This window comes from Athene noctua, chromosome 5, assembly GCF_965140245.1.
Source record: "Athene noctua chromosome 5, bAthNoc1.hap1.1, whole genome shotgun sequence".
Lineage (NCBI taxonomy): Eukaryota > Metazoa > Chordata > Aves > Strigiformes > Strigidae > Athene > Athene noctua.
The window spans coordinates 47,872,186-47,897,594 of record NC_134041.1 but is presented as its reverse complement, the minus strand read 5'-3'; the positions used below and the strand labels follow the sequence as shown (position 1 = coordinate 47,897,594).

The window sequence follows — 25,409 nt, the reverse complement described above, 5'->3', positions numbered from 1 at the left end:
TGATGAGCATTTAGAAGAAAACCAGATGAAAGGGTGTGTACTTGGGAACGCTGTTGCAAATTATATTATGTCTTTGGGTGGTGGGGGAAGGAAAGGAGAGAAATAAGAATGGGGTGTCAGTGAAGCCACAGTAACAGTTCTGCTTTATGTACAAAGTAGAGAACATTGTTTGGGATGGTGAAAAGGTAATTTGGTAATTTCTCAGTTAAAAATCATTAAAACTTGGCTGCTCTGATGTCTCTAACAGACAATAACTTTCATCAAACCATAAATTAATCACTCAGAAGGGCTTCTTTAACATGATGTCTAGTCCCTCCTCATGTCCCAGGGTGGGATCAACAGTCCCCAGGATGTTTCCAATGCTGCTTGCCCAACCTATTTTTACTGATTTTCCAGAAAATTCAACACCCTGCCTTCTCTATGGTCTCTCAGATTGCAAGACAGCCGCACAGCAGCAATCTCTTTTGTAGGTGAATTTATGGGGTGTTCTGGCCTCTTTCAGGGATATTGCTATTGCATTTTCCATTGTAAGTATTGAAAATTCATAAAGTAGGTCTAAAGTCCTTATGCATTTCCCCTGCAAGCATTGAGTTAGTTGAAGAGCTAACTGGAGGGTATTTGTCCCCAGGAATTTGTATTGGGTGTAAGGAATGCTCTTGTCTGGAGGGGAGCTGTTTTGTTTGGATCAAATTCTACTTACATTCATGGAGCACAAGGAAACAGGACAGGCTTCAGCAGTGGGCTCAGGTGATCAGACATGCCTGTGGTTTGTCTTGGAAGGGAAAGGACAGAAGTGGTATCAGCCATGGCTAATTTGTTCAGCTAATGAACTATTTTGCAGAGTGAAACACTGACCCTTTGGTCATATAATGTCACCAGTGAACTGTCTTAGTGTAACAGCTGTTCTCTGCCCTGGTTATCATCCCAGACTTGGCCCACGCTAACATTTGATTCAAATGGAGAAAGAGGGTGTCAGCACTGAAAGGAAATCCCTAAATACACTGTGTTTCTTTTCACAGTGAAACTAATGGCATTTCATTGTGAAGGGACAGTGACCCATAATGCTGTAACCTAATAACCATGGAGGCTACCCTTCAAGTGAGTGCCTTTGTACACTAACTACCTATTTGAAACAAGATTGGTAGAGTCAGAGTTCCCTCAGGAACTTAAACAGGATGACAGTTTCTTCAGCACTATTTTCAAAGCAGCCCTTCCCACTAATGGGCAAAGCACTCTGAATACCTATGGGATGGAGATAATGGATTCTTTCTAGCAATGTTTGGGTACTTTTTGTTTTAGTGTTTAAACCCCAAAGAGGCTTCTCGGAGCCATGATAAAGGTTAGAACAGCTCAGCTTTGGGGTAGCCAGTAGCTTCCATATGAAATAGCAGGAGATATGAGGTTCCTGCCGGGTTCAGAGTGTAACCTTGAACCACTGTCACATTGAAGCGCTGTCATTGCCAAGATGAAACCAGCTCCTTTCTCTCACCCTGGAGAGTTCATGTACACAGATCCTGAAAGTGTTGTCAGCAGAAGTTGAGTCTGACAAAATTTCTCTGTCTGTCTCAAGAGGGTGCCTTGAACCCAAGTTTCCCATATTCCAGGTCCATGATTGAACCAGGAAACTGGCTACTGTTTTCTGCTGGGTCTACCCTTTCTGTGTCCTTTGTTTTGCCTCAAGAAAAAAGTGAGCAGCCCCATTTCAAATGGAGACAAACCATCTTCTTTTCAAGAGTGAGTTTCTTGTGTGAACTAATTTTTTATTTTCTGGTCATCATCTCACCTAATAATAAAATTAATCAATAACGTAACTGCTAGAGTTAATCTTGGCTTACACTATGCCTTTCAGTAACTGCCAGCTCAATAAACAGAGAAATGATATGAAGAATCGAAAGCATCTTGAGATCACTGACCATATCCAGAGAAAGTCAGTGCTTTCATTATTGTTAGGGTCTAAAAAAGAGAACAAGCTTCAGGAAAACCTGTCTTCTTGTTAGCAAAGTATGCTTATTGCAGAATCTAGGTTGTATCAATTAAAAAGTGATTACTGACCCAAAAGGTTGTCAGAAAATATGAAATACACTATCAGGATACAAAAGACATTGCGGTGACATGTGGTGTGAAAATAGCATCAGGAGGAACCCTTCCTCTGACTCCAGCAGGAACCATCTGATGCCAAAGAAAGTTTTGTTCATACCCAGTGAAAGCAAATGTCGCTGAATGAGTGAGGTGTGGTTTCTGGTTGTGGGTTAAGGATACTTCTGCATCAGATCAATAATTTCATTGTACATGTGCAAAGGTGCATCCAATCCCCAGATGAAATCCAGGTGTGCCCATTCGTGAATCCTCTTGTGATAGATGAGCCGCTTAATTTGAGACAGTAAAATGGCAGCATCCTTGGGATCTGCAAGCAAGTCTTGTCCTCCAGTCCATGCTGCAGTAGGTACAGTCATCTCTTCTACATTGTAGAGAGGAGGAGTAGCCTGGAAAACATGAAGCAGTACAGGAATGGATGTCCAAGAAAGCACAGCAAACTTTAAACATGCATTTGCCTCTTTCTTCTATTCAGTTCAAACTAGAGATGCCTAAACCAAACAGGAAGGAAGTGCCCTTGCTTGCCTTTTCTGTCTGTGCTTACGGGGATGACACAGCTGATAACACAGCCAAAGGAAAAACACCTCGTGAGGTGGCAAAGAGTTACTGTTGGGTCTTTGCTCTCTCAGCTAGGAACTCATAGGGTAGGAACCTGGAACAAGACAGAAAATGTCTAGATGCCTCTGGATAAAGTCCCATTTTGGTCCTTTTGGAGTACTGGTGAGCCACAAAAGACTTATATGGTCGTCAGAAAACACATGTGACAAAGATGAAAAGTAGCATGGAGTGGCTCTGCAGGAGGAGAGGGGAAGTAGCTTGGGTCTCCTGAGTTTGGAAAATAGAGGCCAGAGCAGGAACAGGAGACAGGCTTATACAATCACAAATGGCATAAGAAAGAGCACAGGAAATAATTATCCCATTATTTCTTATAACCCAAAACCTAGAAGGCATCCAGTGACTTTCCAGGGGCAAGCAAATTCAAGACAAACCAAAGGAAGTTGAGTTTCATGCAAGGCATCATTAAAACATGTAACTTGTAATAAGAGGCTGTTGTGGAGACCTAAAGGGGAGGACAGTCAAGGATGGGATTAGAATTCTGAATGGCACAGAGGTTCCCCAGGGGCTGCTTGAAGACAGTCTTTTAATCTCTGGCTGCCAGAATCTAGAGGTACCTATTAGCGCTCCAGTTGCCCTCTTCCTAATATTGTTTCCTTGAGCTCTCGTACATTGGCAACTGCTTCAGTCAACTAGTAGGCAGATGCCTCTTTGGTCTTATCCACTAGATGTACTCTTCTTCTTCAAAATTAATTTTCTCGCTTTCTGCCCTTACTCTTCTTGTTCCTATTGATCATTTAATTGAAAAGTTTTGGTCTTCCTCTCTCTGTCCCTCTCTGTCTCTTTTCTTTTTAAAATTTATTATAGCCATTAGTGCTTGCATTCTTTCTCGGCTGACTTCAAACTGGAAAGTAGTAATACTTTAATCTATTTGTATTGTGAAAATGTGTTTCCTACTACATCCTTGCACTGTTCCTGTGTGCTTCTGTGTTGTTCAAGGGTGATAGTATTGTTTCACCAAAATATACCTGTTGGTATTTTTCCATGTTCTTCTTTGAACTGCCCCAGTCATAAGCTTGGAACTTCCCTGAATGGGCCTCCTAAGAGGATAAACAAGAGAAGAGCAGTTACAAAGCCATAATTCAGGAAGTTTGGGAATTCTTACCCTGCTGAGCCTCTGACTCCAACATAAAGCCTCAATGGAAGTTCTAAGAGCTACAAAAGAGGCAACAGTAAATTAATTAAAAGTCCTAATCAGTGAAAAGGAGTCAAATGTTTTGTCAGAACCAAAAAAATCATGGCTCCTGAAGAAAGACCCAGAGAAGGTCCTGCAGGCAGTTTGTTCTAGTTTGTAAAAATTGCTATTGACAACTGCTTCCAGCAAGTTCCCCTCACTGCTGCTGCCCTGTCCTTTTCTAACAGTCATAGTGCCATCTCTCAGCTCTGTGGATGGCTCCTTCTTCTGTTTTCTCTTCTGTCTCTGGTTTGAATACAGAAGTCACCATTTCTAGTTCTTCCCGTGTGCTCCTTGGCTTTGCCTACAGCACGAGTTGTTACTACTGTGAGAGACATCATCAATGGGATCTTAATATTGATGGTAAGGTGTCTGTTAGCTCCTTTAATAGTAATAACAGCAATGACAATGAAGGATTAAGAGTATCCTGCATGTTTGTACTTGCCAGTCTGTGGCTAGATGCTGAATTAACCTGAGTCAATTTGCAGAGCTCCCCCCCACTGTGCCTTTGTAACCTTTTTGCTTTACAGGTCTAGGCTATGGTTACAAAAGCAGCTTGGTCAAATCTATTATGTAATTTCACAGACCAAAATATTGTTTAATTTTGAGTAAATGCCTGTGCAGATGTCACTCAAACATATCCACGTGCTTGCTATGTTGAAAAGTGTATTAACACCTTGCAAGCCCACTGTGCTCACAGCGGCTTCCAGCTCTGCTCCAGAGCCTGCAGTGCTGCCAGGAAACCTGTGTTGTGTGCAGCAGCTTCTGTGACTGAGCCCAGGCTTTATGAATCCTGAAAGTGTGAGCCCAGAGACAGAAAGGCAGCTTCGATCAGCACTGCTGCTGAGGATGTACTGTGACAGTACCTCGTAAGGGATATAGCGAGCCTACTAAATAAAGAGTTTATTATTTACAGTTCTATTGCTGTCCAGTGAGAGCTTTGAAAACAGGAGATGAAAATACAAGGACTCTTACAACTAAATTTTGATAATTTACAAAGCAACCTATGTCTTGCTCATATCTTGACTCCACACTGGAAACATAACTAATTTCTTAAGGTAAGCTCTTTACAGAACAGTGGAAATCATTTATAAAGGTACTGGATATACAATAAGAAGAGTGATATATATACATTTGCGTACACAGCTTCCAGCACACATGTTTTTATACAAATACAGCTTTTCATTCTTTGCTTCAAATATACCTGTAACACATAGGGTATTTCTATCCTGCTGGCAAAAGAAGAATCAATGAGAAATAGTGTTTTGAAATGAGACTTCAATTGTAAACCACAAATAGCTTGTGTTTCCAAGAAGTTAGCAATGGCTTCACAGCAGGATATTAGCTATACCCACTCTATACCATTCAGCCAGAGGTGAGTACCTATTTTGCCTTCCAGTAGTTTGCTAGTACCTGACTCCAGTGGACTATGTTCTGCACAGAAGTTCCAGCAGGGGTTTGTGCAATATACACATTGATTCGGTTCTGAAAGAAAATATTCAGTGAGTATTCTCTTCCTCCCTTCTATCCAGATGTACATCAAAACATCTTTCACAGCAGTGTCATGTATTACTAAAACCAACAGAAATTTGAGTGGCATGATCCCCTCAGAGTTACTCCAGATGTGACGATGTGTCAGGTTTGGAGTAGCACTGAAAGAACAACTCCCAACCAGAGCATTTTGCAGGATGACTGAGAATCTAAAAAACTCTACAGGTGGAAAGGATGGAATAGAAAGTTAGCAGTTTAGACCCCTAGGTGGTTTTCTTCAGGAGTCTGTAACAGATTCTATGTGAGAGAGGATCACTGTAGGAGAGAACAGCAAAAGGAACTGCAACTGCCTGAAGAACGCATGACGCTGAAATAAAACACACCCTAGTCCTGCAGGGGTTTCTTAACAAGTTGCTGTGTGATCCTTTCTCAAAGAACATGCTCTGAGGCATTTTTTTGAAAACTCTGGAACCCAAGTTTCATGCCCAGGTGGTCTGACCTACAGCTGTACATAGCATAAGGTGTCCAAGTATGTCCTAACCCTCAGTGTCTGCCAACTCTCTCAGGTACCTCCTATGCATTCTGTGCCTCTGAGCATACCCCTGATAGTCCAAAGCTTGGAGAAGGAGGACAAGGGGGAATATGTGTGTTCCTTTCTCCTTTGCAAATTGCTTCTGGAAACATGAAGAAGAAAGGGGGTTTATTTCTTCTTTTGTGGTGTGCCAGCATACTGAAGATCTCTGATGAGACCAGTAGCCACAGTATGAACCAGGAGACAGTGCCCCAGGTGAGATCTGGCAGAAGCAGACTGCAGAGATCTGGGAGGCTTTGAGCAGCTGTTGATTGTAGGGGTTGTGCCAAGTGTGCTCTTCTGAAGAGTGAGGCAGTGGTCCCCTGCCAGTGATGGGGCAACCAGCAGATATTGCTGTCTGGTAGTGGGGACTGTTCTGTGTTCCCTGCAATGTGATGCTGACTAATAGAAATTCAGGATTCACGCCACAGGATAGAAGGTAAGTTTTGGGAGCAGAAGCTTGAACTCTCAGTAGAGCTGGTAAGTTATACGTACCATGTCAATGTTTTTCCGGTTAAACCCACCCAGACTGAAGAAGACACTTCTACAAAGCCTGACAAAAGCTCGGTGGCTGCAAACAGGGATTATTAGCCTTCTTAGACACTCAGTCTGCGGAAAGAATTCTCTTTTGCCGAACAAACCCTGTGAAATACAAAGGTAACATTAATTTAAGAATGTACGCTTGTACATTTTGCTGTTGGTTTTAAAAGGTGTTTGTGTCCTGTTCCTCTTCTCCAGCATTTTCAGTGGTTCTCACCTGCTTTTTCTTCATTTGCCAGATGATGTTCCCACAAACAGGAGAGAAATTAGATGTTTTTCCATTGCATCAGCCTGCTCAGGCATTACTCAATTTGTGTTACATCACTTTTAATGAAGAGATATGTTAAATATTAATTCCAATTCATAGTTTAACTCTAAGCTTGCACATCAGTTGTGGCTTTGTCTACAGGAATCCTGCAAACCTTTGAGGATCAGCATCTCTGTATCTCTCTGGGTGACCTGTCCCAGTGCTGGACTACTGCCCTAGATAAAAAGTTTTTCTTAATGTCCAGTCTGAACTTCCAAAGGCTTCAGTCATAAGCTAAACCTACCCACATGCAATTAAGTAGAATTCATAAAGCCCTATACTTTCTGTTTATCCATTTTAAGAGCTGAACAAACAAGTATATGGTTAAACAGTTGAAACCAAGATACCACATACCCTGAACAATTTTTCTGGAAGGTAGAGAAGTTTTGTTGCTGGGCTTCTTGCATACTTAATAGTAGTGACAGGTGCCAACGCAAAATAGAGTTTGATTTTTTGAGCCAGCTCTGGCATTGTTGAAAATGCAATGAAAGCTGAGCAAACAAAAAAGAAGAGTTAAGAAAATCACCGTTTCTACATTAGGCTGTTTTCAATATTTGTAAATGCTATTCTGCAATTTCAAACATACAAGCAATGTTGTTAGTTGTTCACAGACTATGCTTCAGCCTAGATTTGTATAAAATCCCTCTTTTCCATGTATTAGCAACTTGTAGTCTTATTTCCCTCTTCAGAGAGAAATTTCTTTCTGTATTTTGCCTTTGCAGCTTTCTTCCAAACCCATTTAAACATAAATGCACACTTCTGATGTACATTCATGAATTTCATATACTATTGGGAGGAGCAGTTGTTTTTCTTCTGGCCAATCCAATGTAATATTGTGTGTTTGTGTGTGTGTGTGTCCTGTCCAAACTGGTCAACTTCTCTTTCTGTACTCTCATCTTCTTATTTTGTTTATTTTTGTCAACTAACCATCTGCTGTTGGGCACACCCATGCATTTTAGAAAGAAACAATTTGCATGGCCCACAATAATTTTCAGTATACTTCCAAGTCAACAGACTTAGAGCAGCAGTGCAATTGACCCATTATACTTTATTGTCTTTATAGTAAATCAAAAATGCCTACATGCTGAAAACAGCTTATCCTGTGTTTTTCACACCTGCAAAGAGGTAGTGAAAACCTCAGGTACATTCAGTATATCAAATCACATTTTACTCCTGTTTTTCTGAAACATTGGTCTATTGTGTGTAACTTACCAATGGTAGTACCTTGTGAATAGCCAATATAGTACAATTTTTCCTGTCCTGTTTTCTCCACAATAAAATTTATTGCTGCTGGAAGATCAAACTTTGCCATCTCATCAAAACTGCAGGCAGAAGATTGAGAGAGAGGCATGCATAAATTAAAAATCTATCTGAATTCACATTTTTATTACAGGCTTGTCAGCAAAGAAACAACATGCACCATTTAGTGAATCATTCAGTTACTTTAGGTTCTGTGTTTTTCTGGCACTGGATATGGAAGATACTACTCAAGGTTTTCTGGGGTATTTTCTCCCTTGACATCAACAGGAGGACTTCAGGAAATATCAGGTTGAATTGTAACGGTCTACACAGAAGGAAAAGCTGGTGATATAGTAACAGAGCTCTGTCCATGGAATCATGCATTTTATACAATTTGGCATTTAAAAAAAAGGTATATTTTCAGATGTTCATTAAAATAAGCGCAAAAATTACATAAATTTTCTCCTTCTGTGGTTTTAGAGATATGGTAATAGGCCGAGTATTGTTTCTAAATAGCCTCCAAAACTGCCCCCAGAACTTAAGAGTGGCTTGGACATGAACTGGCAGCTTTTTCTGAGCTGCTCTGATGCTACATATCTAGTTTGAAGAACTTTTTCTAGCAGTAATTAGAGGAAAGTAGTCTCTACCACTATTAAAATTCAGATGCATGTTTAGGGGCACCTCAGCAAAAGTGAATGTAAAGAATGCTTTTTAAAATGTAGCATATGTAAATCCCTGATTTAGCCAGCTTAAATAAATATGTAAGGGTGGGTAATGGAGATGTCCTTCAATGGTTCAGTCTACCTGAATGCCCAGAATTCATCTTGATCAATGGAATAATTTTGATGTTTTCTGGACCAGCGATTCCCTCTGCTATTTCCCATCCAAACATCAAAGCCAGCATCAGCTAGTATGAAGCCCAAGCTGTTGTTGGGCAGGTTTGTCACCCAGTTACTAGCATCTCCCAATAATCCATGTTGGAGAAATACAGCAGGTTTCAAAGCTGAAAAACAAATCAGAAACAAAACAACAATTTATAAAATTTCTTGATTTTCTGGTAGCTCAGGGACCTTAATGTCTCATATTCAATACTGTGATTTGTTCCTGCACCAACTTAAACTAATCATAAGAATAAAACATTTCTTTCTATAAAGAGAGAACTTCTAAGCTTCTGTAAGGATTTATGGAAAGATCTGCCTGACGCCAGGAAAAACTAGCTTGGCGCCCTCTGGTCATTGTTTGTACAGCTCTACTGCATTAGCTTGAGATTCTCAATGCTGATATATAGAATGAAGGTGTGAGATTGTTTGCAGAGATTTCCTTTACCCAAAATATGAATCAGTCACTGATATTAACCAGGTATAAGCAAAAGCAAAGCAAAATTAGAAACTGGAACTGCTTTCTCAAAACAGGCTGACTGGGCAAATCATAACCTTTACCTTTTTTTTTTTTTTTTTTTTAAACTTTTACTCATCAACTCTTATTATGAGGATATATACTTCATATTATAGTGGATTTTTATTATAAATAGGTATGATTGACATAAATCACGTTGATCTTGCAGGCTGTTTAGGGCAACCAGAATTCTCTACTAAAATTTCACTTGTGTATAAAAACTCTGATGGTCATTTCACATATATAAGGTATCTCTTTCCAGAATGGGCCCTCTCTAGGCTGGTTTAGTCTCGTATTAAAGAACTATACCTGGCTTTCCTTGATTCTGCGTACCATAAGGGATTCTGTTAATGGTAATGATATAACCATCTTCTGTTGTCACTTCATATTCCTCACTGGGGTACCCTTTATAAGTAATGAGCTCATTCTGGAAGAGAAAGTACAAATTCATTTCATTGCAGAAGTCCATTTCATATATTATATGCATAAGAGATTCACAATGAAGAAATGTTAGAGAGCAGATACAACTGGGGATTTAGTCTACATATATTAAACATCTGAATAAAGCAATATCAGATTGGATATTGTAACCCTAAAGCTACAACAGTTTTCCTTCATTCTTTGTGTTATATCTGGGATTTGACTATTCAGTTAAAATCTGTTGTAAAAAAAAAGTGTGATAGTACTGCCATACAATCACAAACCCTTGCATTCTGGTGATGTAAGAATCACTATAATCTCATAGTTTATGTTTCCCATAGCTGAGATGAGGAGCTGCCTGGGTTCATGCTCCTGATCTGCTGCAATACAAAGTGAAAGACAGTTTAATTAAACTACCTTCAGAGAAATCCAGAGATCTTCACAACTGCGCTTTTGTGAATGGCACATATGTAATGAGTACCACTGAAAAACTGACTATGTTATGGAAAAACCAAGATCAGTCACTTGCATAGTCACAAGGGGAATCACTAGCACAGCCAGTCTTAAACTCTGAAATAAATACTATTTTGGACCTGTAATATTCAACCTGTTTTGTTACAAAAGAGCACTGTTGTTTTTAACTTGTACTCAGAGAATTGCTCAATGTAATTTGTCATGCAGGACAAAACCCCCAAGATTTTAACAAGTAACTAAAGATCTAAACAAGCTTGCTTGGCAAAGAGGTGCTCTTGTGAAAAGCTGGCTATTTCTGATCTATGCTGGTCATTCAAAAAGGAGAAAACATAAGCCACTAGTTACTTAGAATTTTTGATGACAAAATGCTGACATTCCAGATGGTCATTCTTTCAGACAGGTGGATAGTGCTAGCAATAGCAAACTGATCTTTAAAAGGAAATTAAGTCTTAAGATTTGCTAAGGAAAGGTGTTAACTACTATCAAACATAAGATGTTCTGTTACACATGCAGAAAGAAGAGAAGAGAAAGCAGTAGTATATAGAGTGATTAGAGAGGATGAATTAAAGGTATCTTATCTAGCTTGTTATTTCTAACCCCTAGAAACCCTTCTGCTGTGACACTTGCATTCCTTCCATCCCCAGGTCACTCTATGGAGCAACTCACAATATTCATAAACACTTCAGGATCCACAGCTCTCTTCATTCTGAGTTCTTCTAAATAAGTAATTCCCTGAAATGAATATGTCACAACAACGAGCAGCCATATCTTCTCCCTGGATAAAACAATATATTCATCTGTCAGCAGTCCTGCTCTGCACTTGTAATCCAGACAGGTTTTATGCTTTTCTGAAGAGGAAAGCGCTGCCCAATACTGAATGGAGTTAGGCTGGTGTCAATTAAATGGAATGAAGCTGACTTTAAACACCTATCTGAGGGAGTTTGGCAGCGATCTGGATTCTCTGCTAAGATTTGGTCCAGGATGCTGCTCTCGAAATTATCTGTGAATCCAAGGAAAGGAGCAAAGGTTTCAGAGAAATGTATTTCACTTTTCCCTTGAGAAGAAGTCACCTGCACTACCATGCCACACATTTGTTCTCTAGATTAATTAGGAAAAATTTCTGGCTAACTCTGGGGAACGCTGGAGTAATTGGGCAACTTGTAACTAAAACAATCATTGTCACAGTGAACTTTTCAAAGTGGAGATAACCAAGTTGTTGGATAGTTAATTGAAAAAACAAAGACAATTGAAAATAAATTAAAATATTTATAATTTAAGTAAGAACTTAGGAACCTAAATAAAGCACTTATTTATAGTTGCCTAGAATAATTTATAGAAAACTGCTCAATGGCAAAATTTATCCACTCCATAGGATGAAGATGGAGAAAGGAAAAGAAAGCTTTGCCAAATGTAATGCTAGGTAGAGACTGAGTGCAGGGACATCCAGTTTTGTTCTGGAAATAAAGAACAAAAAACCCAGAGGCCACGTCTAAACCTCTGTTGCCCCTCTGAACTAGACTGAAACAGCCAAAAACCTCCATTGCATTTACTGTTTTCCCAATGAAGAAGACTTCCTAACTTTTTTCCCAAATAATATAAATAGCTTATTTTTTCTTACCACTGAATAATTCATATTCTGACTTTCTAACAATACATTCTGATATAATCTGTACCTTGAAAATACTTGTCTCCTTTTGTAGAAAAAGGAACAGACATTTTAAAACCTTTTTTTTACTGAACTAGCCTCCTTTCTTTTGGTTGAAAGCCACTGTTATCTTATTTCCACACTTGCCATTTTCCCATGCCTCCATTTATCCCAGAACTACCTAAATTCATGTTACTCCTCTTTAGCCAAAAGGAATCTTGCAAGAAATAGGCATTCTTTCACCTATATGAGTTACAAACGAAACAACACAACAAAATATATTTGTTCTTAAATAATAAAGAAATTCCTCAAGCCCAGGTTTGATACCATCTTTTGCAGCTCCCACAAAGCCTTCAACAGTTTTGGGTCAGAGATAAATTAAAGCTTTACTGACCTTGTGCCAGAAATCATGTGTTCGGTCAAGTGACTGAGACAACAGAAGATGGAAACTCAATCCCCAGCTTTTTGGAAGCAGTGCTGGGTAAAGATGGCAGGGAAACGATGGTCATGCACAGTGTTTTCCTCAATCATGCATGCAACACCTTGACAATAAGCAGCTATTTCTTTCCCACTCCTGATTCCTTCTGCTATCACTTCAGCTTTGTCCTAGGGTAGCACCAGAGAGGCAACTCCTTTTATTCTCAGACTTTGTGCTTTTCACCTCCTTAACCACAGCTATAACAAGGCTTTTTATTATCACAGATTGCTGGATTTTTAAGGAGAATACCAGACTCTGTGGAGTGGCATAGCAGGATCAGGAATTTTGAAAACAAATATGTTCATAGATATACCTTATCATTCCTAGTGAAATTGTCAATAAAGTTGCAACGATTTTCTCTTTTACTAACAACCTGCCAATTCCAGCTTCTCATGTTATGTGGAAAGGATGGAAGGAACTCTGACTCTTTGATACTTCTATTGATGTTATTGCACATATTTTTCTTTCAGTGTTTTAATGCTCACGTTTCTGTTCCATAATTTTACATTGTTACAGGAGTGGTTTCAGGAGATTTTCCTTTATTCATATTTCACAGCTAAAATGGCCATAAAATAAAAAGGATATTCTCCAAATGAATAGTTACAAAGCTGCAATGCTTTTCCATAATCTGTATGGACTCAGGAAAAAATACCTTAATGGCCACTTGTCTCAGTGGTCTCAAGCATACTGGGAGTGGGCCAGTATTGCCCAGCAGTAGAAATCAGGTAGGTCTGAGTAGGTTGTTAAGTCTTCAGGACTTCTGAACCTCTGTGAGGCTCTTCTTTTTGTGGAGTACAAGCATAATGCAGCCATTTTCCCTAACGGGTGTCCTAGCTATTACTATAATACAAACCTTGCAGAAGTATGATTTAGGCTTTTGTTTGTTTGTTTGCTTTTTTCCACCTGTATATTCTGCTATAAAGCTGGTGGACTTCACATTCTGTCTGTTCCAGCTTGGTATTTTTAAAACTTGAAGCGAATTTTCTTTCTTGTTCAGTTTCCCACACTTGTTCTTCCAAATATTCATTCTGTCTCACAGATACCATTCATCCACAGAGAACAGATGAGTTTATACACTGAGATGAACATCTACCAAGGTTTTGAACAGGCTTTGATATTTCTATTTATATCATAGCCTGCATACTTTCTCCTTGCAATCCTGGCTCTGGTTAGGACCAGAATTATTTAATATATCCTCAGAAGTTTTTACAGACCAGATACTTACAGACTGATACTTGCAGACCAGATACTTACCAGACTGATACTTACAGACCAGAAAGAAATATGAAAGACAATCTCAGGAGAAGACCTGTTCCTACAAGATTTGCTACCAGGCCTTCGAAGAGAAATATAAAGATCCGAGTTCAGGTTCTGTCGGGGAGTTAGGAGAGGAAATTATTTTCAAAGAGCTTGTTTAGAACATGGAGTGTTCTACACATTAGGCAGTTTTTGTTTTGGAATCTTCTCTTTATTTCCTTTCATATATTTTAAGATTTTTCATCTTCCCTGTAAGAAAACCTGGTTTCCTCCTTTTTAAAGCCTGAGTGTCTTTTGAGGCTCAACATGAATTCCACAAGTGAACTGTTTAAATATGCACTTGCCTTCAACTACCTCATGCTATTTTAACGCATTAAGATGTGCTACTAACTCACTCTGAACAAAGCCAGCTTCATTCTTCAGTATAAAACAATGCTTCGTTGACAGAATGAACTCAATAAAACAACGTTAAGTAAAATGACATCTAAATGGCATAATACCATAAATAGGAAACTACTGGATAAAGTCATCACTGCTGGTTATTGGCAGCATGTGTTTGAAATGATTGTTCGAGATGGGAAAAGAAGATGAACAAGGGTGAGTGTTAGGCTGATTTTTTTAAACACGGACATGCACACTCTCTTGTAAGTTTACAGGTTTCAGGGGAAGTTACTCACACTATAAACAGGTGTATAATTCAGTGGAAATGCTTAATGGTTGAAATGTTGCTGTCAGAGGTGTGGCTGCAGCTTCACTGATGTGGTCATATGCAAATTAAGTTTAAACTGGTCAGTCTAGGCATGCTTATATAAATGTCTTTGTATAAATTGTTGACTATGTGCTTGGTTTCTGAAACCTCAGCTCCTTCCAATGCTCTTTCTAGATAACCCCCCCCCCCCCCCCCCAGTAATGCACAGGATATAATCCCTAGCATTTTGGTGTTTTCTGCAAGCTCTTTGCTCTCCCATTCCCTCCTGCTTCAGGAATTAGACCTGGCTCTGAAAGTGACCTTAGAAGAAGATATTTGAAAGCAGCTGAGTATAGCAGTTCTTCATGGATCAAATATATCCTTTTGTCTTCTTCATCCAGCTAGCGTACATAGTTATCAGAAATATTTGGCTATTCTGACTGTGTTGAGGAGGGCCTTTAAAGGAAGGTATGCTTTACTGAGAGACAGACTTGTTTTTGTGCAAATTGCCATGCAGGAGTCTCCAAGGGAACACATAGCAACAAAACAGAAGGAACCCCTCCATAAAGTATTTCATACCATAACAGTGTAAGCATTTGTTTCTTGTGAGTGAGAAAAACAGAGAACTAAGAACGGGGTCTAACAGTGAGCTTTCCATGGCATCACTGGGACAATACCTGGTTTCCGGCAGTGTGGGTGCAACACCTGCCTCAGCCACCCCATCCCATGCTATTGCCTTGTCTGGAGTGCTGTTGGGCACCAGCACAGGCATGTCTCAGGGATGAAGGCAGAGTTCCCCTGTCCAGCAATGGCCCCAACTTCCAGACAGCAAAGGGAGTCCTTCCAATGGAGTCCACCACACACAAAGAGACACAAGTGCAAAAGCTTAAAGCATTAGTGAGAACAGGTGCTTCCTGGGTGAGAGTCTCTCCTCAGCTCTGGCAGGCCTGTAAAAATATTCCCTTGTGCTCATCATCACAGTAAATGACGTAGGCTTGCCTGGAGGATTTCCAACAACTAGGCTGAGCATCATAGTATTCTTAAACGATGAGTAAGATAGCCCTGAGTTGGCACTTTCATAATTATGAATCTTTCACGTGATAAAGGTAAAGTAAGAAGTGTCAAAAGGACGGGCTCAGAAGGGGCAGAGAGGGCTGCATGCCTGTCTCTTCTGCTCACACAGCTGACATCTTGTCTGGGAATGTTCTAGGCAGGTCTGCCCTCCCACCCAAGCCTCAGTCACCTGTAGAAGGGTGAGTTTGCAAACAAAAAGCTCAGTCCAGCCCCTCTGTTGACTTATCCAAAGGAAACACGACTTCTGAAAACACAAATCATTTCCACAGTACCTTTTGGCTGATGCTGAATTTTGTGAAATGTACGCAAGCCAGAATTTCTTCACCTCTGAGGGTGGATGAAGTCTCTGTTGCAATTCATGAGCTTTGCATAACTGTTCAAATTGGTTTGCCCTGCAATCCACAGGTAATTCTTTTATTCTTCTGCTAATTTTGTAGTAATGTATACAGCAATATCCCCTCACCCCCATATGTATCAAATGTAATTAGAAAAATTAGAAATTCACATATCTGCATACACATTCATGGAAAGCTGAATTAAAGTACAGTTTATTTCTCTTGCACTTGTTGCTAAATGAAAGCCTTGAGAGTGTGACCTCAGATCCTCTGGCCGAAGAACTGGAACCAGTACAAGCACTAAGCATGAGTTACACTCTGTGTGCCCCAGTCAGCACTAGTCGGTGTGCCCTGGTCAGTCCTGGTGAGCATGTGCCGTTAAGCACTGCTAAGCATGGACTAATGAATGAGGCTGGGGTTGGGTCAGACAATTTGCTCTGGTCAGTTCTGTGTTGGCATCAGCAGGAGCTACCCCTCTGCTTTTAAGGATAGGTCAGAGGGTTTGTGGGCAGTGGTCTGTTTTTTTCTTAGAGCTAAGAATTGAAGTAACGGGGTTGGGTTGCTCTGAGACAGAATAAGGCTGCTGGGGGGTTAGAGATGGCACTGCAAACCCTCCATCCTCTGTTCAAACTGGGATTTTTTCATCTGAGTTGGTGGCAGCCTGGAGTGGGCAGTGAGCTGAGGTCAGGGCTGGGCCCTGAAGTGGCTGGCAGCTGGAACTGCTGACCCTCTTCCCATGAACACCTTTATCCTTGCCTGCTTTCTCCTGAAAAAATATCTTCAAGTATGAATTTCATTACTAATTATCTCAGGTTTAGCTTGTTGAATTTTGTCATGCATAAGAAAAAATCCCCCACTAGCTTTTTCTAGGTCCACAGCTTGAATAATTACAGCTCTGTCTTTCCAAGTTGTAAAGCTCTTGTTTTATCTTTTTACCTTTATACACAGTATGAATTTCTTTTGAAACAGTGAAGGTATAGCTAACTGATCTGGTCCTTTTTTCTTTAAAAAGTGAAGAAACAGTTACCACTACAAATTGCTGCTCTGCTCTGGGCATCAACATTAGTTTTCTCATGTTAAATAGTCCATCGTAAAAAGTAAAATAAAAAAAGTAATTACAAAATTAAGATGATTACTTTGCATTTAGGGCTTAGAATATAATTTTGATCCTTTGTAAAGAAAATGGAACGTGATAAAAGTGTTTTAATCTTCGCTGTAGAAATGCACTTTAAATAGCAAAACTGCAGATTGAATATAGCCTGTGTTTTCAATGAGAGCTTTCCCTTATAAAGATAAAATTTGTCTGCTGACCCCAAAGTGATACTTTTCAAAGACAAACAAAGAGTCTACACAATCTATTTTACTTGTGTCAATAATATTTAATTCTCTTGCTATGTGAAGGATGTTTACTTCTAAAATGTTAGTGCCAACACATGGTTTCACAACACTGCACAGAAATAGGATAAATGAAACTTATGGACCACTTTCAAGCTCTGCCCCATTTGATGTTACACTAGACATTCAAAGTTTCCATGAAACAAGGCAATATTCTGTCATTAAGCCAAGTAATATGAGACAAGGACATAATTCTTACCATCACAAAGGAAATCCATGCCTTTTTCAGGCTCAGGGTGATCTCTTTGCTTTGGAAGCATTTTGTGAAGTTCCTGAAGGCAGGGAGATCCCTTTGCAGATTGGTCTCCCAGTTGTTTCAGTCCCCTGGAGCAGGTAGCAGTAGCTGTCTGAAAAATGGAGAAATCCCAAGGTCTGTGCAGGAGCACGATGTGTCCCTCAGCAGGGATGTCTCATGGCTCCATGCTCTCTGTTAGTGGGGTTGTCGATCTGCAGCAGAGAAGCTCCAATGCTAGAGGAGAAACAGGTCTGGAAAACTGGTAATTTGTATTTTCCCTTTGAAATCCAACAGGAAAACTGGTCATGTCTTCACTGCCCAACTGTTTGTCACACAGTGATCCCCCAACTGATTCTGAGCTGGGTTGGCGACATCCCTACAGAGCAGCATGTAGAGGTACCAGCTCAGACCTGCCTCCAGCAGCATCACTTTCAGGGTCCATACCCCTGGCATCGCACCCTGCCCCTCAGCTGGCAAAGCCAGGCTGGCATCTCTCTGCTGTGTTTCTCATCACCACTGCGGCACTTCTCAGACAAATCACTCTGCGCTTGCTGTATCCACAGTCTGGGTCATGTCATTGTGGTGTCTTGAAATAAAGGGTGTCCAGGTCTAGCAAGTAGGACACTGAACTACTCAGTAGTGCAATTCTGCTCAAGTAATTTTGAACTCCGGGGCTTTTGTTTCCTTCCCATTGTCTAGCTGGCACTTCCAGCTATGAGGATTTTGTGCATGAATTGTCCCTAATACTTGACAGAACAGTGTCTAAGGGATATTTCAGTTCAAGCTGCGTTCCTGTTAATCTGAATGAATATTCAAGTAAGTTAATGAAAATCATGGCTGAAATCTTTACTTTTGTGCCCTAAGGGATGTCAGATTTTATTTATATAAACCATAAAGACAGACATGTCCTTATTACAAGTTGACAGAGACTTAAGAGAATGGATTACTGGAGATAAAGAGAGTCACTGATGAGCTTTACTTTCAAAAAAGAAAGGAATATCTGAGAAAAATATTTAAATTAGTTATTAACAGATTTTTGGTGTAGCAATGATGTCAAAATTTGCATTTAATCCTATCAGAATTCTTCTGTGTTTAAAAAAATCATTCCCTGAGCACTAGATGTAGCAACATTGGTTTCTTGTCAGTTTGTACCTTACCTTGATTGCAAGCTCCAGTTAAATATTTCCAATGATTAGGGTATCTCTCTTGCTCTTCTTTCTCTCCTAATCTCTTAGTCATGATGAAGTCTTTACTGGTCAGAACACCTGTAGTCTTTCTCTTCTACTTGGTCATCTTTTTTTCATGAAACACACGAAGCCTTGATTATTTTGCAGAGGACTATGCTTCTATGAGTGAAAAGTGGCCACAGGGCTCAAAATTTACCAGGGAACATAGAGACAGATGCACAGACAGCATAATCTCCTGAACATTGTTCCCTTAGGAAGGCAGCTAAGCCATCCTCCCTTAAGCCTTTGAATAAAATCAGTGTATGGTTCTATATTGTTGCTGGATTGATTGTCTTCATGTTTTGAAAAGTGATTGTATGTAAAACAAAATTAATTTTTAGAATTGTATAATTTTCAAATTATAGAGGCAACTACAAATATGTTGCATAAAGGAGTTATTCTGATATTATAGACCCTCCGATGTTACAGACTGACCCTTAGCCTTACAGGCAATGTGCAGTGTAAAACTTGTATGTGGTGCATATACTCGGTATCCCTGTCTTTTTAATTTGACAAGAAAGCTTTTGTTTTCCACAGGAGGCAACATCTTAGGAAGCACCCTGAAGTTAGCACCATTGCTTTCTGCATGATTGTGCATGGTTCAGTTTAAACAAGGGAGGAACTGAAATTAGACCCATTCAAAGAAAACCTTGTAAGACTTACCTAAAAATGGGTGTGAGGTCCCAGTCTCCAAGGGTTTTGGCATGTACACAGAAAGATATTTTATCATTTTGTGTTGTGTGACTTACCACCTGGCGTGTTCAGTACCCCAGGTTGTTCCAGATTATACATAAGTGAACCATGTCACATCCTTGTTACACCTTATGTCCTAGAAAGTGACACTGAGGAGGGCCACCGGAATGATCTGTGGAAAGAGCCAGTCTTCCCTTCCACACTGCAGGATTGCCTAGGTCAGCAGCTCTTCCACATGATGCCTTCTCCACACGCGATGACTTTCCCACGTGTGATGCCTTCCCCATTCTGATTGCTGCCACTGGCGCCAGGGAAGGGGAGAGCATCATGAGCAGGTCAGCTCTGAGATGGCTTCTGTGACCACTAGTCTGTAATTTTCATTTGGGACTGCAGAGAATTACAGACTTGGAGTTTATTTATTAGAAATTAAAATCAAAGCCAGGGCTAGATAATTGCTTACGGCAAACTGACTTCTCTACGTGGTACACCAGCTGTCAACTACTAGTGACAACAGTGTCAACTACTAGTATCATAAATACAGGGTGTATATGTATACAGGGTGTGCACATGCAACCCTCTACTCACAATGGCTATTTTTTCCCTTAGATGACAACTCACCTCAGAAAGAATTTTGAGCAAAACTTTGTTACAGAATCACAGAATTTCAGCCACTAATCTTTCTGCTCTTTTTTAAAAAAAAAAAAAAAAAAAAAAAAAGTTTGATGACTGCTACCTATGGGATATTAGACAAATTAAAGGACTGTAACAAGATAAGGTGCTACTCAAAAACACCAGTAATCAGTCCCTGGATCCATCAACAATAAGTAACCAACCATAGGTTTTCGTGCCATTTGAGATGCCCTTGGGTAGCCTGCTTGCCTCTGGGATTTGTCTTAGGCTTTGTGTATATTCATTTTGGCAGAACCTGTTTCTTGCTGGATCGTGTCTGGAGGTTGTGAGGTGATTTATCCTTATCTGTTAAAGATAGCTTTATTTACAAAAATATTAGTAAATAATGAAGACTGGATTTACAGGTATCCCTCACTTGACTTATGCAAAGCAGCATTCAGATTTTCAGATTTAGAAGAAGCTTTCCATTTGTGATGACTAATGGGCACAGGTTGGTTAAACTTGTGAACATGTTGTCTGCAAAATATTCACTATTGGTAGCTGAAATTTATAGGAAAAAATAGGATGAATGAAAAGTGGGAGGTCATTTACAAGATAAATTCTAACCAGGCCTTTCACAGGCAATGCAGACTAGCCAGATGTCTGCATTCAAAGCCATGAACGAGCTCTCCAGGATCAGCAGGAGCTCCCAGTTTTCAAGAGTCTTCTCTGTGACTGAGGCATTTATTTGAACAGGGGCCAAGTGTCTGATACCCTCACATGACTCCAGGAGCAGCAATTTTAGTGGAAATGCCAACCAACCTTTCAATAAAATCTTAGTAAATTTGTTAGTTTATAACACAGTCATATTTTAAATGAAGGCTTTTTCATAGCTACTGCAGGCATAGCAAGTATTGGCATGAGCTTATAGGGTTTGATATTATCCCTGGACTTCAGAATACTTGATAGGTAATTTCATATTTTTTATCCACTTTTTTGATGTTGTGCAGGTTAGAGAGATTTTTTTTTAAATTTTTTTTTGTTTGTTTGTTTTGTTTTGGTGTTTTTTTCCCATATATATGATACATTTGGATTTGGTATTAATTCTGGTGGTGAGGCTACTTTATGCACAGACTTTTCTAGTCATGGTATGTTTCCTTACATGCAACAGTCCATGGTGCTTACACAGACCTGTACAACACACAGAATGTGTGTGTAACTGAAAAGCATGTGCTGCAGAGATTAGCCCTGTTAGCGTGTTAGTCTCAGAGGGTTTGCTGCCATTGAAACATCAAAAGCACTATGTGTCAGCTACCCAGCATGCACACATGCATTTCTGTCTGGGAAATCACAGTCAGAAATAATGTAACTGCACCTAATTAGGGGCAATCATCCTGATATTTCCCATCAAAGCAATGTGGATTTACCAGAGTGACACAAAATGAAATAGCAGGCTCTTAATATGAAATGTACATTTGTCTTGTTTATTAGTAATAGATAGGGGAGGTCATTTAGGATGAGCCTGTTTTGCTAAATACAATTGTAGCGTGAAAAGATGTGGTATCTCCCATAAGGACTGAGGAAAAGCTGGTTAGCTGCAATTGTGGTGCTATAAGAACGTGCCATTCCCATACACACCCTGGTGCACAATCCAGTCATGTCCATCTGCACTGTGGTGCACGTTGTCCCACTGTTTATACGCGAAAACCACACAGCTATGCTGCAAGAAGCAGTATATTACACAATGTGTTCAAACCATCACAGAATTAAAAAGCTGATGGAGAAGTTATACAGGGTAATTAATTATTATGCATCCACATGTTTGCTTATGTTTGCTAATGTTTGCTTTCTCTAGTCTGTCTCTGGTCTTTGAAGGGGAAGGGCTCACTCCTAATACACGTGACAATTTCAGATCTAAATTCGACTATACTTTGCCATACTTCAGCTCAGGATGAATGAAACAAATCTTTATTTACCCTGTCCTTGTTTATGACATGAGGCCAGCTCCTAACTTAGCTGGTATCCTGTCCCTTGTCTACTCTTCTGTACTTCAGTCTTCTTGGCAGTCCTGTCAATGTCTTCTATTCCCACTGTTTTCTTGCATATCCCTCAGCACCTTCTGTCCCTTTTGTTTACTTTTCATTTCTTGTCCTGTTTTCTTACCTACCTGTCCTTTTTCAGCTCTTAAGCCTTTCATAAATTCCTCCTGTTTCTCCGCTTTCCCACTCACCCTTTTCTATTATGTTTTCATGATCCTCATATGTATCTTCTTGCCTCACAACTGTTTCTCTTCTGTTCACTATATGTCTTTACATCCAACCAAGTGTTCAGGTATACCAATACCCCAAGTGAAATTCCAGTGCTTCTAGTTACTGAATTTCTTCTACTAAATCGGGTTACTGATCTGAAGAAGTAACATTTCAATCTCATACCATTGGTCTCTTTCTCCAGACTAACAGCAGTTGACATGGCCTTTTTTAGTTTGCAGAGGGGACAAGCAGATATGGGGAAAATGTACATTTGAGAAATTATCCTAATTTTAAAACAGAATCACTAACTTACCTTTGGGCTTCAGCTCTGTTCCATCAATGAACAGCCCTCAGCAATTTCACCTACATCAGAATTATATTTATATTAGCTGAAGCTATTACCTTCCTTTCCATTCCTGTTCAGTTCAGTCTAGTCTAGTCTAGTCTAGTCCATTCTATCTCCTCTATTCTCTGACCCATGTATCCTCCTGAAAGTCAATATATTCTTTCTTATATAAGAGACTATAATGCAATCTGTTGTCTCAGGTCTTGTTCTGCGTATCAGACATGTATAGTAGATGTGATTTCTGAGATGTTACCCATAAAACTATTCCCTGACTGGTTTTTGTACACCTCCATTTGTGAGCGGTTCATCCAAGGCAGAGTAAATTTATAGACTTGTGAACTCAGAGGTCTGTTAAAGTTTCTCATTACTATTTTCAATAAATAAGATTTTAAACGTGATTAGATAGATCAAATGAAATATAAATCACAGTATAATAAAACAGAAATTATAATTGGCTTCAGTGCAGCTTCTTTCTAGCATCTATACTATGCAAGTATTGAGCCATATACACAGTTACTCAGCTTCATAAGAAAAATTCTAAAGGTTGTCAAACTTTTTCTCAAAAGAATAGAACAAAGGCAAAATGGTCTAAATAAAAATACATTTTATCTTTGTAACTACATCATTAAAAAACATAGACTGCCAAAAGAAATGAATGTTTTTAGAAATGTGATTTATCTTGTAATTTCTAATTACGGTTACATGAAAGCTCTTCAAAAATTGATTACAAATTATCGTTAATGATTTTCTACTTGAGACTAGCTTTGGTTGCGTCCCACTCAACTTGTAATTTTCCCTGTGATTGCCTGAGATGTACAATCTTTTTAGCAAGTAAAAAAATATCAGTTTGAATGGTTCATCTGAATGCCAGTAACATGGGAGTTACAGTCTTATAAAAAAGGTTTAAGACATTGCCTAAGCTGATTTTTCTTACCCTTTTTTGTTTTACTGACTTAGCTGCTTGTGGGGCAATAACTCAAATAATTACTTTTTAAATAAAACTATTGAGTAACAAAACTTAGCTTTTGCATGATAGCTCCATGCAGTCCTGGGTGGCTGTAGGAGCATTTCCCAGGTGTCAGCCACACAAGAGAGGAAACCACAGAAAATACTTGGGCAGACAGGCAGCAGGAACCGAACTCTGGGTATTTTCCTGCTGTCATTTACAGCTCTAAGCAAGTAACAAGAAAGAATGGAGTCTGTCCAGAATGGCACGCAGGAGGCTGTTTCAGAGCAGAACCAGCACAGTGACTGCAATGACATTTCCATGGCAATATAAATTCTGTGTGGTATGTTTGCCTTTGCTTTGTGTGGTAGTTTGTATCACATGATCTGTCATGGTACCTTTTCTGAAAACGCAGTGTTCACTATTCATGAAGTAACTCATACTTGTGGCGCTAGTTCAGGAAAGACCAGTGATGTAGTTAATGTGTCTGGGTCATTCTTAATTGTAGCTGCAAGACACAAAGCAAAAAATATTTTGCCATTTTGTGCCAGGTTTTCCATGTTTGAAAGTGTTATGTAAGTGGAAAACAAAGATATACAGTAACAGTAACCTATGAATAATATCAGGATACAAAAATTAAAGATAATTTGTATTTATAACTATCTGATAAATACATTAGCAGAGGGACTATGTTGTGCTTTCGTTTGGAATTTTGATTTAGAAGGAATCAGCTTGAATGAGGGAATGTTTGTGCCTGTGACTACTAGTTGGAAGTAAAGGAATCATAAAACAAGTTAGCATCGGGTTGATAAAATAATTATAGCTTAAATGTGATAATTTAGTATTGGATAAGAGCCAGGAGAAATAATGATAACAGCAGAGCCTTCTCCATTTCCAAACCAGAAAACAGGAATTTGCAACTTCTTTCTTATGTCACTTCCACATGAGAGATGTTGACAATAAGTCAGTCATATTTTTACACTGTGACCACATGCAGTCTCAATGTGAAACATATAACGTCTGTTGCTGGAGAAGACACTTTGATTTCCATTTATGCAACTGATTATTTCTTCTGAGCTTGCAGATGCTTGCACAAGAAAGAGCTGTTGAGAAGGAATAATAATTAATTTGAGAGGAATAAGATGGTGTTCACTTTCATGCCTGGGCCTGGGTTTTTGAAGGGAAGGTGTGGCTGAAAGGTCTAATACCCTTCCCAAACCCTTCCCTTCAAGAGCCTCCCAGATCAGCTTCCCTGCCATGCTGCCTCAAATGTATATGTCCAGGGAAGAGCTTCAGGTTGCCTGGCCCATGCAACTTCACCCCCCAGATCTGGGAGCATGGAGAGGATCCAAATGTTGAAATACACCTGCACCTTCATTGACAGCCTCAGTCTTCCCGCGCACAGGGTATGAGGACATAGCTCTGCAGTGTGAGATAAAATGGGATGTGGTCCCTTCATCTGATTGTGCTGGGAGGGAGGCTTTTTCCCATGCTGGGGGTTGTCTCCTCAGCAGGCACAAGAGTGGAAGAGGTAATAAAGAACACAGACAAAGCCTTCCACCTTGAAAAGAAGAAATGTAGTGCTACTATATCAAATTCAGAAGTACTGTCAGTAGACCAAATTCCCCCAGAGAATTCTTGAGAATGGCTGAGTAGCCAATGTAGAAGAGCTTCTTCAGCTCAGTTCTGTGCATAGTAAAACTCTTTTTTGTGTACTTCTGTTTTCTCATATTATTGAAGAAAGTAATAGTCTAGCAAATAATTTTACTTAAAAAAACCCTCATTTTTTTATGATGCAAAATCATTAGCACACCAGCAGGCATCAAGAGTTAGAAGGTGAGGTTTGCACCAAAACAACAGAAAAACTTAACAAGTTCGTTAGGGCTGCCATATAGTCTCCTTTTGCTGGGCAT

General features: G+C 39.6%; 1 protein-coding gene across 5 annotated transcripts; it reads right to left on the bottom strand.

Annotated features, from left to right (window-relative positions):
• Window positions 1–1,758: 1,758 nt before the first annotated feature.
• On the bottom strand, window positions 1,759–17,421 carry LOC141961453 (lipase member M-like). Of its 5 annotated transcripts, none has more exons than XM_074908363.1 (10): window positions 17,392–17,417; window positions 10,987–11,095; window positions 9,736–9,853; window positions 8,836–9,034; window positions 8,005–8,114; window positions 7,147–7,283; window positions 6,441–6,587; window positions 5,297–5,368; window positions 3,678–3,749; window positions 1,759–2,483 (listed from the first exon to the last, which is right to left on the bottom strand). In XM_074908363.1, the coding sequence occupies exons 2-10, from the start codon at window positions 11,023–11,025 to the stop codon at window positions 2,250–2,252; spliced, it is 1,128 nt and encodes a 375-aa protein (XP_074764464.1). In that variant the 5' UTR covers window positions 11,026–11,095; window positions 17,392–17,417; the 3' UTR covers window positions 1,759–2,249. The 5 variants fall into 5 exon arrangements, with proteins under 5 accessions (XP_074764464.1, XP_074764465.1, XP_074764462.1 ...); XM_074908364.1 differs by lacking the exon at window positions 17,392–17,417 and adding an exon at window positions 13,698–13,771; XM_074908361.1 differs by lacking the exon at window positions 17,392–17,417 and adding an exon at window positions 12,360–12,598.
• Window positions 17,422–25,409: the final 7,988 nt, after the last annotated feature.